The sequence below is a fragment of the Lactuca virosa genome, chromosome 8 (assembly GCF_052849685.1).
Source record: "Lactuca virosa cultivar CGN04683 chromosome 8, Lactuca_virosa_CGN04683_v6, whole genome shotgun sequence".
Taxonomy (NCBI): Eukaryota; Viridiplantae; Streptophyta; class Magnoliopsida; order Asterales; family Asteraceae; genus Lactuca; species Lactuca virosa.
Window position 1 is genome coordinate 71,046,941 of NC_136433.1, and position 13,106 is coordinate 71,060,046.

Here is a 13,106-nt window from a genome sequence, read left to right on the forward strand (position 1 = left end):
TATGTAAGATTTTATTGTAAATATGTGATTAAACCTGAGATTTAAGGTGTTTTAATTTTAATAGAATTCCGCAATTATAGATAAAACTCTAAAAATTCCATTAGAAGTATGTATAGAAAACGTGGGCCGTTACATTACGGACTTGTAATACTCAATGGCATGAGTTGCAGATTTTTGCTTCAGGCATTCGTCAAGTTTGTTTTCTGATATAAGAAAACTTGGAATCACAGTGTGTGCCCTAGGGCACATCGGAGGGTTTTCCTACCCAATAAATAGGCACCAACCAAATAATGGAACAAAAGACCAGAATCTCCTTCATATGTTGAAGTCGGTCCAAGATGTAATCCTCACTGCCGAATTTCCACATCGCCATTGTGAGGAAAAGTTCGAAGTCAACTTCTTTTAAAAACAAAGAAGGAGAAAAGCTTTTTGATTTATAAATTAAGATTATGTTGATATAACCATAAATATTGTGGAAAAAAAATTAAAAATTAAACATTACTTTTTTATGCCTCGTTCCCGAGTTTAACAAAAGAAAAGAAGAGAAGAGAAAAGAAAGTCACGAGAGAAAAGAAGAGAAAGGAAAAGAAAACAAAATTTTCTTTCGTGTTCCCGGGTTGGAGATAAGTGGAAGGAAAATGAATCATTTTGTTCTTTCCTTCCAAATCCTCCCAAATCGGAAGGAAAGTTAGGAGGGAAAGTGGTCCTCCCATTTCTCTCCACTTCCTTCCACTTCCCTCCTTTAATGAAACTCGGAAACATCAATTTTTTTATTTTCTTCTCATTTCCACTCATTTCTTTTCCTTTCTCTCGTTAAGTTGAACTCGGGAACGGGGTGTAAACGACGGTGACCATTTATGTATTTTTGTCTAAAAAAATTTAATTTTTATTCAATGCTATTAAATTTCTTTTTTCATGAAAAGAAACATGCGATAAATAATTGTAGCTCCTTTTTGACCATTATTTGATGCATTTCAGCTTTTGACGAATTGGATTCGACCCTAACGTCGTCTACTCTACACGCGTCCAATCTCCTACTCATCTTCTCCATATCCCCCCCTTATCCCATCCTTACTTTCAGCGATGGCAACTGAAAGCAACAACTCGTCGGCGTATCTTACCAACATGGACGAAGTAAAGCAAGTCTTCAGCCGTTTTGACGTCAACGGAAACGGCAAGATCACCGCCGTGGAGCTCGTCGATGTCATGAAGGCTCTCGGATCCGACACGTCTCTGGACGTGGTAAAGCAAATAATGGAGGATATCGACACCGACCGCGACGGTTTCATTAACCTAGAGGAGTTCGCCGGTTTCCTTAAAGGAAGCGCTAACACCGGCGGCGAAGATGACGGCGGGATGAAGGAGCTTCATGATGCGTTCAAGCTTTACGATCTGAACAAGAACGGGTTGATTTCGGCTTCCGAGTTGCACCAGATCTTAAGTCGGTTGGGAATGGAAGAAAACTGCAGCCTTGATGATTGTACTAATATGATCAAATCCGTGGATTCCGATGGCGATGGTTATGTTAATTTTGAGGAGTTCAGGAAGATGATGTCCAAGTCCAACAATTCATCCAAGTGATTTATAGAATCGGTGTAATCTATATCTCTTTACTTCTACTTTTTGGAATAATTCTGATGACAGATTGTGATTCGAATTTCTGAATTCAGTTAGAACTAAATGCGTTGTAAGATTAAACTAAACGGTATGAAGTATGAACATTGAACAAGAACATCGATACTTTTGATTTTGATCTAACTCGTTAACTTATAAATATCAACTTATTTTTCTTGTTCTTGTTGTAATTCCGTATTAATGTTTGTTAATTTGTTTGAATATAAACAAAAATAATTCAAGCAATATTAGTTATATGAGCACAAGTATATGGTTGATATTTTCTTAGAAATTTAGTTAATTGAAAGAACTAATGGGAATAATATTATTATATGGTCTTTGTTGTTATTTGAATAATTGATACTTGAATAATTCCATTAATCGAACGAGTGACCGACATAATAGAATCTTTTCTTTTGTATATTTTTTAATATCGTACATGTTTGGTTTCTAATGTTTTTGTCTCACTCTAACTATAGAAAATGTTACAAACTTAGCCCCTGATCCAAATTAACTACCAGTGTGAAGAGGAGATGATACAAAATAGCGACAAACATGCAAAATAAATTGAAACAACCTAAACAATCGATACCACAAACTAGAACTAAAAAAATACAACTTGAAACAACCTTCACAGGGAGGAACCAATACCATCATATCATACTCTCTCTCATAGACCCACACACACATGGATTTCGTTCAATGTTAACTTCTACATGTTGATACATATATTGCACGTTTGTATGTGTAATGTTGACTTTGCATAAGAGGGAAACAATACTTTTCTAGTTATGTTTTCTTATGACACCAAGGAGAGTGGGGATGTGTAGCAAAGGCATAATGGGTGCACACATGAGGAGGTTACGGAGAATGTGTCAAATGCCAGGGACCAATCTTATTAATTTAATTTGGATTAAGGACTATGCTTGCAATATTTTCTTTAGTTGGACCAACAATGCAATGAGACATAAATGTTACGGACCAAACATGTAGTATAGTTTTTATGGTAGCGAATAGCAAGTTGCAACACCATATATAGAAGGCAAAAACATGTTAGAAAATGGGAGTGCAACACCAATTGATAATCAAAAGAACTTTTAGATATTTGATGGATCATGTAAGTTCATTATCCTTAATTAATATTTCGATACCATGTATGTGTTCCACAAGTTGGGAAAATCTACCAAAGGCACTTTGGTATTCATACAAAAATGAAAGCAACAAACTAGATATATGTAAGAATGTTCAAAAACTTAAGAGTCTTAAAAAAAATGGCAAATTAGGAGTATATATACTCATACTATTTAAAAAGTGGATAAGAGCGACGAAAAAAATAGTTTAAAACGGTAAAAAACGTATATTTGAAAAAACCATTAGCGACTGTAGACGTTTGGAAAAAACTGATCGAACATTGTGCATCTCAAGACAACTTGAGTTGTCTGAGATAGTTTAAGTTGTTTGGTTGGGGTGTCCGGCAGCTCGGTTTTTTCAAATCCAAAAAAATTAATTTTCCTTTATTTTAGTCATGTTTTCCTTGGCATTTTTTATCCGAAAACTTGTCTAGTTTCGGAACACTCCTTGTCGACCCCTCCCATTGATCGGTCGTAGGACCATTCAAGGGGATTTGTCCTTTGATTCGGCAAGGGGATGTGGTCCATTTGATCCCATCATTCGTCATCGGATGAGACTAATGTACATCTACATGTACCACCTAATTTGTATTAAATCACAAATTGAATGATTGCATTTATATAAATTCCAATTGCACTTAAATCATTAGCAAGTTGTATGGGTTGGGTGTTGTTTGAAACTAGTCCGTCAAAGCAAGTATAACAAACAATCCCGACGAGTAGGTTGTGGTTTGAAAGAAATCTGTCAAATCAGAGTAGATTTTAAACATTTTCTTCCAATACTTTTTTATGAATATTTAAATTATTAATTATTACTACCAAAAGGTCATTGACCTATCAATATCATACGGTTGAAAAGTATGTCCCTTCTCTAAAAGGTTTGTGTACAAAGGTGTAGTTTCATACTGGATTTAGAGGGTGTTTGTATTACCCTTTTCAAAGAAAAAATGTTAATTATCATTACAAAGAAAAAAAAAAAACTATATTATTTCCATGGTAATCTAATTTTTTGGAATAAAACAACACAAGATCGTGCACAATATAAGTATATTTTACCCAACTTTTAATCCACCTAGCTTAAACCTTTCCAGGTTAACTCATTTAATTCACTTAGATCATCCACATCAGTGAAATGTTACTGTTCTTTTACTTGTGTCACGTTAGATTTGCAATTAATCCCTACATCAGTGCAATACCACCATATTTTCAAAAGTGGTCCCCACTCCCCACTGTCACATCATTTATCACTTTATAAATATTTAATTATTTAGAAATTTAGAAATTTAAAATATTTATTTAATCATAAATATTAACATATTAAATTGTTAATTAGTTAATAAAATTTATACATACCTAGTTAATTATCTTTAGGTTTTAACAATATGACTATAATTACATAACAATAACTTATATACTACATTTTAATAATATAATTATAATTACATATATAACAATAACTCTTTTATCAATAAGGAAATAAGGAAATGGTATTACAAGGGAAAATGAAGTTAGTGGTGGAGCCAACATTTTCATTGGCAAGGCTGAGCTGAGGTGGCAATTGAAATTCATTTGCAAGATGCCATGTGGTTGCTCTTAGAATAACACATAAGACATAACTCAATAAGACTTCATTCATAAAGAAGATCAAATTTACCATCTCTAATACTTTGTTAATGACTTGGTGGGTGCTCAGTTATAAGTTTCGCAGTAAAATATTAACTTATTATTGTTTCAAAAAAAAATTAATAATCACTCCGTAACTAACCTAAAACTGGTTACAAGTATCCTATCTTACCTAAGCCATGTTATAATGGATATGTCTAAAATCATGCAAAACTAATTCTCAATGGCAATATAGAAAGCGAACATGTCTACGAACAATATAACAAAACTTCTTTCTGACTCATCTGATAAGCAATAAGTCTAAGGTTTTGAAATGCAATTTAACTAAGGAAACTGCGAAATTAAAAATATTCACGTTTTTAGAAGAAAATCATTTAAACGTGTAGCTAATTTAATATACTTCATTCAGCTCCCAAACCCTTGCAAAAAAATAAGCCATCCACCCAAGTATTTCATCCCAGTCGCAAAACTCCATACATTCAAACAAAATTTTAACTCAAACTCCACAATCAGCCATCATTCAAAAACAAATCCCTGCAATAACATATACCAATCAATGATTAATAAAAAAAAATAGAAAACCCTAGAATAACATAATTAAATCCTCCAATACAAACCTCTGCTCTATCCACCAGCTCCACGAATCTTCAAATTAACTACTTACATCAGCTACCTGCTCCCTTTTTACTTCATATCCCAACCCTTCTGTATTTAAAATAGTAGAAAATTCATAAAACCATTTAAAAAAAAATCAAAATAAATAATAAGTGTGTTTATAGTTTATAGTACCTGACAATGGAAAACATGATTCATGTCAACAACAGGTGATAGTGCTTTCTTGGTTGCATTTGGCATCACATTCCTCCTGCCAATTAAATCCCAAGAAAAATCAATATATGGTTTTAATAAAATAATATAAAGGTTACAGAAAATTATATTATAAAATATAACCTTGAGAACCAGGGTTTTGACCAGAACCACCACGGCCAGCAGCGCGTCCACCACGAACACTCCGTCCACGTGGGACCGGCCGTCCACGACCCCTGGCGGCAGCAGGAGGAGGAGGCGACGTATTTGTTCCCGCCAGTCTCTGTAAAGACCTCAGCCTTGCTCTCTCATTCAAATTAATTGTTGTCGAATTACTTGTGTCAGCGGTACCAGTACCAGCAGCAGCTGCTGACTCTTCTGGTTTCACTTCTGTTGTTGACCCTCCAGTTTCAGTAGTCACAGTCACAGTAGTCACAGCAGAAGAAGTTGTTGATTTCTCAACATGATCAATAACAGCAGCCTCTTCATCATTCCCATCGTTATTCACCTTATTATCCATTGAACTCTCGGGGGTAGTTTCCTCCACTTCTATTTCACCTTCCTCATTCTTATCTTCAGTGTCCTCCATTGTCAACAATGGAGAACCCATCTCCATCACCCCAAGCGTATCCTCTCCTGCCACGTCATCTTCAACCGGCATAGGTGAAGCCGACCTCCTCCCACGCTCAACCAACTGACCTTCCCCAGTTTCTTGGTTACTGACAACAGCATCCGACACCATTTCACCTTCTTCAGGCTCACTTCCCACTTCACCTGCTGCAACCTCACCCTCCATAACCATAACCACCTTTGGTTGATCCTCGGAAACTTCCGCCTCACCAATTTCATTCTGTGATTCCGTTTGAAGATCTTCAACACCCTGTTCTTCACCAGTCTCAACCTCCTCTTCCCTTCCTGTATCCATATCTTCTTTCAAAGTTTGACTTTCGTCTACAACATTGACCGGAGGAGCCTCTTCGGGTATTACACTTTCGGGAGCATCTGTCATGTTTTGAGCCTCGGGTGGTGGTTCTGAGCCTCTGGATTTCTTGACAATTGGTGCTGCCACATCGGAACCGGTGCTCTCACGCGCATTTGATTGTGATCCCTCTTGTCCCTCTGAAGGACGTTTGCGTACAGACAACGACTGTTGTGAGTTGGTTGCAACAGAATCTGACATGTCAACATCGCCCTTTGACTTCGCTTGATCAGGCTTTACGATACGAGGCCGAACTAGCCTTCGCGCAATTTTACGTGGTTCCACTCTTGCTTTATCAGTTGATGCTGGTTTTGCACTTTCTTCTATTGTGTTTTGAGGTGGAGGGACAGCTGGTGGTGGTGCGCCGGAGTCGGCTGGCGGTGACTCGGTGGTGGTGGTGACCGGAAGTCCAAACTCACCAGAGACTTGATTGGCAACTTGTTCAAAGTTTTCAACAGCAAGAAGACAAGCTGCAGCGAGTTCATCAATGGAGTCGCCGGAATTCATCTTTTCGATTTCCTCCGAAAGGGTCTTTAAGGCCTGTTTATGTTTCTCCAAGTCATCTGCCAGCTTTGATGAATCAACAATTCCCTTGTCACTCTTTTGATTCTTTGCTTTCTCTTTCTCGATTCTAACTTCGTCTTTTCCTTTCCTCACGTCTTCTCTAAGCCTTTCAATAACTTTCTCCAACATCTGTATACGTTTATCTTTCTCTTCTCTCTCCCTTGACTCCTCTCTTAACTTCTCAACAGTCTTCTCAAGCATCTGAATTCTCGTATCTTTCTCTTCTCTTTCCCTAGTCATGGCTGCTTGTTCAACTGAACTGCTATCCACATTACTCTTTTTCACTTGGCTCGAATCAGCAGCTAAATCTTTAGAAAGTTCTTGATTCTTCTTTAATAACTCCTCCTTCTCCTTCACAACAATGTCATTTCTACGTCTCATGAGAAAATAATTTTTCTTCAGCCTCTCAACTTCTGCTTTCAAAAACGTCTCCGTTTCACCAATGCTGTTTAACCTCGATTCCCGTTCATCTAATTCCACTTTACTCTTACCAATCTCCTGTTCCAATCTCAGTATCACCTCCTGTTTCTCCAAAACAACTTTCTTAACCTCCTCCAAGTTCCCATCTTTCTCCAACACTTTTACCTTCAAATCCTGCAAATCCGCACACATCCGACCATATTCTTCAGGATCCATATCTCTGAACTTTTCAACAAACTCATTCACTTTAATCTGCAACTCGTTTTTCTCCTTCTTAAGCATCTCTATCTCCCTCTTACAAGCCTCCACCTCATTCACCCTCTCACCAAGCAAACTCTCCAAATTTTCAACTTCAGCCCTCACAGTATGAGTAGATTGACGTAACTTGAGACATTCCTCAAAGTTATGTTTGTTTTCTTCTCGAAGCTGCACGTTACTTTCACGAAGCAAATTCATTTCTCTAACCTGAAGCTGCAACGCCTTGAACTCCTCCTCTGTGAAATGAACTGATCTAGAATTCTCCCTCTCAGCACGAAGCAAATTTTGAGCTGTTTCTTGAGACTTCAAAGCACTTTCAAGCTGTGATTGTAACCGAAGCTTTTCCTGTTTCAACAAAGAGATTTCAGTTTCAGCAATCTCTTTCGATCGCCTCAAATACTTCACCACATTCTGTAATCCCGCATCATCAAAAGTATCAGAGGATTGAGCACCACCAAGACTCTTTTCTGCTCCCTTAATGTGTAAGGCCTCGAGCTGATCATGTAAAATCTTGTTCTGTTCGTTGATTTCATTATACTTCTTTTCGGCTCTATCTTTGGAATCTTCCAGAACCTTCTTTTCTGTCTCCCACTTGCTTTTCAGCTCTTCGTTTTCAATTTTGAGAATGTCTGAAACCTTACGGAGCTCAGATGCTTCTTGTTGTAAGGAACCCAATGCTTGTGATGTTTTTGTTAACTCCTGAATTGTTTCAGACTGAAGTATGACCTGGCGTTCATAATTATCTTGAGAAGTACGCCATTTTTGATGCTCTTTTTCCAAATCACCTTTCATGGCTGACACTTGTGACTCTAAGGACTCGATACACAGGTTTTTAGCAGTACATTCGTCTCTCAATTTGGAAATCTCTGACAACGTGTTCACAAGAGCTTCTTCTTGTGAAACAGAAGCAGAAGCTGCTTCTTTTGCTTTCAAATTATACCCTTCTTGAAGCCGATTCACCTCCTCTTTAAGTGATAAAATTTCTTCTTCTAATGATTTCTTCACCTTTTCAGCTTCACCTTTGAAATTCTCATGTGAAGCTTCCATCTGTTTCAACGCAGCCTCATTCACCTGTGCTATACTCTTATACTGCAGCATATGATCTTTGTTGGTTTTTGCTTCTACTCTTAACTTCTCAATCTCTTCCTTAAGAACCCGCATCTCGTCTTCCTGGGTAGGGGCGTTCTCGTCATTTGCTTCAGAACTCTTTGTTTTCTCAAATTTCAAGAGGCGTTCCTCTGCAGCAGCTGCTTTAGCATTAGCATCTGCAACAGCATGTAACGCGTTTGCCAATTCTTTCCCCATTTCTTCAATTCTTTGCATAGCTGTTCTCATGGCTGAACCATGTTCAAGTGTGAGCTTTCGGACATTATCACGTTCTTCTTGAAGCTCCTTTTTAGCATCTGCCCATTCTCTTTCTGTACGTTTGACATAATCGCCCTCACGCATACGTTCAGCACTTCTCGCTTCTTCTTTCACTTCTTCAGTAGTTTGAACAGTATTCAAAGTAGCCTGCAACTGATGAACTCTCTCAGAAAGTTGACGAACTTCTTCAAATGCTCTCTTTTCAGAGTTAATTAAAATTTCTTTCTCACGCTTCACAACAGAAACCTCCATGTTTAGTTTTCGGGATAAATCTTCAGCAGTATGCAAAGACTCAGAAGCTTCACGAATCTTTCTTTGGTAATCGATTATCAGCTGTGAGAACTCAACATTTCTTGCTCTAACCCCATTTGTTTCTTCCCTCTGATGCTCAAAATCTTTCATAAATCTTTCGAGTTTCTCATGTGCAAAAGTTGCTTCTAAAGTTGACTTGTCACGTTGTGATTTCAAAGTAATGATCTCTCCTCTTAACCCAGAGAGCTCTTCTTCAAGAACCTTAATTCTCTCGTAAGCTCGATCTTGTGCTCTTTTTGAAGCATCATTAGAACCTTCTAGAAAGAGAGTAACATTGCTCCTTCTCTCCATGTGTGTTGTATCTGGAGATTCCAGGGGTAAAAGATGGCGTTTATGTTCTTCTTCATATAGCTTTTTATACATAGCAACAGAAGTATGAAGTGACTCAATCATTCCTGCTTGTTCTTCTGCTCTAGCTAAAACCGCATCAACTTTAGAAGCTGTTTCTTTATTATGTTTTTGAAACTCCTTCTCGAATTGCTCCTTTAACTCCATTTCTTTACTCTCAATCTGTTCAGTCAAAAGACGAACTAGCCCCCGAAGCTGTACATTCTGCTCAACTAATCCATTTATATCCTTGAAAGTCAACAACCGCTCAGACAAAACAGAATCACCATCTTGGTCAATGAGTTGACTCGTGTCTTCATAGGCAGAATCGTAATTAACAGAGCCACAACGAAGCTGTATGTCACGACATTCCTTTAGCAAAACAGTCACCTCTCTCTGAAGGTCTTTGTTCTCCTTTTGAGCTAAATTGTAGTCACGTTCATGTCTTCTTATTTCAGCCTTCAGCTCCTGTAGTGTTCTCTCAAGAAAAGTTTGTTCAGAAAGAGAATGCTGTAGTTTTTCATTTAACATATCATATGCTTCCACCATTCTTTCGTGTTCAGCTCTTTCATCTAATATGACCTCAGCTTTCTCTTCGATTTCATGCAATACTCTTTTTAGTATCGATTCTGCCTGTTTTCTTCCCAATTGTTCATGTCTCAAAGCATCAACAGCTTCTTGGTATTTCTCATACATTTTAACTAAACTCCAACCATCACGAAGAAGAGAAGCAGCTAATGCTGTCCCTGAAATGCCAGCTGGAATACTGGGAACAATCATTAGATTATTGTCATTATCCATAGAGTCTTTATATGAATTCGGGTTGAATGTGGTCATTTGAAGAAGATTAAACTGATCTGAGTTTCTGGAACTTTCCAATTCTGCTTCTAACTTCTCGAGTTTTGCTTTTAAATTTGAAACTTCAGTTTCAAACTCTTTTCTAGCAGATGTTTCCTTTTCGAGTTTTTCTTTGTAATCCTTTTCAACCTGATTTGCATGTGTCTCTAAAGCTTTGATAACACCTTCAAGCTCTCCTGCCTTTTTAGACCATTCATCTGAATTCTCCTTGTAAAGTTCAACAAGCTTGTTAACAGTTGACAGCTCAGCAGACAATCTTTCCTCAGTACTCGCAGCTGTATCTTTAGACAAACATAATTCTTCTTGTAAAGCTTCTAGCTTTGATTCCAGCTCCTTTACTCTGTCATCTTTCCATTTCAATGAACTACAGGTGTCACTGTAGTTTCTCTCCAACTCTGCAAGTTTAGAAGACATGTCTGCCTCTAGTTCATTATGTGTCTTTCTGAGCTCCAAGAGATTGTTGATTTTAGTGGTCAACTCATCATTAAGCCAAACATTATGCCTTTCGACTAATTCTTTCTCTTGAGTTAAACGAGCTAAAGAAGTGTGAGCACGTGCCAGCTCAGCCTCAAGTTCCCTGGTGCGTGATTCTTTAGAGGAAGTATTGTCAGTCAAAGAAACAATCTTGTCAAGATACCCCTTGATGCTGCTGTTCTTCTCATTGATCTCTAGATCCTTATGTTCAATCATTTGCAGCAACTGACTTTTGGATTTTTGAAGCTCTGAAGCTTCTAATGACAGTCTTTCAATCTCGCCATCCTTGCCAATCTAAATAAAGTACAATCCAAATAAAAGTTAGAAAACCTACACATAGAAATAACTTTTCAGAAAAAATATTTTTGTTACATAGGTGGTTTCAGAAAGGGTCAGAGGCTCCAACCAAGAGCTCATGTAGGGCAAATAACAGTAACATGGGTAAAATTTTTAAAATAATAATAATAATAATAATAATAAAACTTCTCAAACAAACCAATTAGACAATATTGATTATATCATCCATATAATTGATTAAATCATGCATCTAATCTCCAATTTCCAATCGAAATTACACAAAATTAAGCAGTGGAAAGTAGGCCAAACTAAAGCCTAACTACATGTCTGCTTGAAGGTTTACAAAAATGATAATGAAGATCTAACGCCTTTATTTAAAATGGGGAAATAATTTCAAATAACATCTATCACCATATCAAGTTATCAACTACTGGATCAATATAACCACTAAACATTATCATTTTGTTTTTTACTTTCCAAACATCTGAAAACTAAACAACTTATGCACTTCAGTTAAGCTTCTTCAAATTAGATTTTAGGTTTTTAAATTAGCTAGAAATTAGAAATTCATATTTTTCTGGCAAACATAAACAGTTATCCGAGGGAGAGAACTTCCAATGATTGTAAGAGAGAACTTCCAATCATTGTAAATGAACATTTTAATAGTACAATCATTCCAAACACAAATAAGTCCGCTTGGAGCACACATTCACAGCTTGCATTTCCCAACAGATCATACAAAATTTTACCTCTGTCAGAGAGATCAGTAGAGTCAATGTTTCCTATAATTAATGCATGTATGTGGGTGCATCAACTAAATTTAGTAAAAAAATTCACACTTGGAAAACCCAAAAAACCCTAAAGCAACATCAAATGAATATACCTTTGCAAATTAATCCAGATAGATTATATGTAGGTCACACATTACAACCTAGTTCCAACAAGTTATAACAAAAGAAGCATAAAAATGTATACGATACTAAAACCTAAGAGATTATATTAGAGAATCATCGACATGAAAAGAACTAGCAGATGAAGTTCACCAAAAACAGCATCGATTGCATTGAACAAGTATTTCTATCCAAACAAAACCATAAGCATATATAAAGTGCAAAGAAATAGAGATATTACAGATTGGAGATAGATTTGATGCTTATCCGCTTGAAGCTGAGCGAGCTCAGAGACGCGTTCTTCAAGAGTAGAATTGAGCTGCGAGTGTTGCGATTGAAGCGTAGTAAATTCAGATTTCAGAGATACATATTTTTGCTCGAGAATCGAACAAGTCTGTTCGGCGGTTATGGAGGAAGCATCGTATTGAGCTTTTTCAGTCTCGAGTTGATTGTAGAGTTCTCTGATATAGGCGTCGGCTTTCTGCGCAATCAAAGAAGGGTCGTGGGAGCAGCGAGCGTACTCTTCGTCGGACAAGAACAACGGCATCTTTTCCAGTACAGATCGAAGATCTATGGATGGAGAAGACGAATGGATATCATGCAGAGGGAAAGAGGAGATCAAAGAAACCCTAACCCTAAAAGAAGTAGGGGAACACGAGTGGATTTTGGAGGGAGATGAAACGCTTTGAAGAAAGAAAAGCCCTAAACATTAAAGTCTGTGGATTCGAGAGACCGAAGAATTCGTATTGATTTACAAGAAGAAGAAAAAATAAATAAATAAAAACTTATAGTATTAACTTTTAAAAACTCAAGAAAAATCCAGACTATTATAATTATTAATATTATTATTATTATTATTTTGTATAATAAAATTATTTTATTTTTTATAGTACCTTTTCAGTAATTGCAAATCTATAAAATTATTATTATTATATTTTATAGAACCTTTTTCAGTAATTGCAAATCTTTAAAACTGATTACCTAGCATTATGGCTTCAATATAACATACATATTTTGAAAATTAAAATTATTTTATTACGTTTTACTGTAAAACCATTTTCTTTTTTAGTTTTGTACAATAAAATTATTTCATGTTATGATTTTATACATAAAGCAATTATTTTTTCTTTTATGTCAGTATGTCACATCATTAAAAGTGTTACATCAACTTACAACTAAATTTACTTG

The 13,106-nt window shown here is 36.6% G+C and overlaps 1 protein-coding gene and 1 pseudogene across 2 annotated transcripts; one reads left to right on the top strand and one right to left on the bottom strand.

Annotated features, from left to right (window-relative positions):
• The first annotated feature begins 951 nt into the window (after nt 1-951).
• LOC145134882 (calcium-binding allergen Ole e 8 pseudogene) lies at nt 952-1,732 on the top strand (annotated as a pseudogene).
• A 2,895-nt stretch (nt 1,733-4,627) lies between these two features.
• On the bottom strand, nt 4,628-12,656 carry NUA (nuclear pore anchor). 2 transcript variants are annotated; one of them, XM_079064385.1, is made up of 5 exons: nt 12,160-12,656; nt 5,319-11,025; nt 5,157-5,232; nt 4,985-5,069; nt 4,628-4,901 (listed from the first exon to the last, which is right to left on the bottom strand). In XM_079064385.1, exons 1-3 carry the CDS (start codon nt 12,463-12,465, stop codon nt 5,222-5,224), a joined length of 6,024 nt encoding a protein of 2,007 aa, XP_078920511.1. In that variant the 5' UTR covers nt 12,466-12,656; the 3' UTR covers nt 4,628-4,901; nt 4,985-5,069; nt 5,157-5,221. The 2 variants fall into 2 exon arrangements, with proteins under 2 accessions (XP_078920511.1, XP_078920510.1); XM_079064384.1 differs by having other exon boundaries at nt 4,985-5,072.
• Between the last annotated feature and the right edge of the window lie 450 nt (nt 12,657-13,106).

What these genes read in the sequence shown, in the direction of transcription:
- NUA (XM_079064385.1), bottom strand. Translation starts at nt 12,465, where the DNA reads ATGCCGTTGTTCTTGTCCGACGAAGAGTACGCTCGCTGCTCCCACGAC. An exon ending in ATCAAATCTATCTCCAATCT is followed by an intron (nt 11,026 to 12,159) that starts GTAATATCTCTA and finishes TACTTTATTTAG; the next exon opens with ATTGGCAAGGATGGCGAGAT.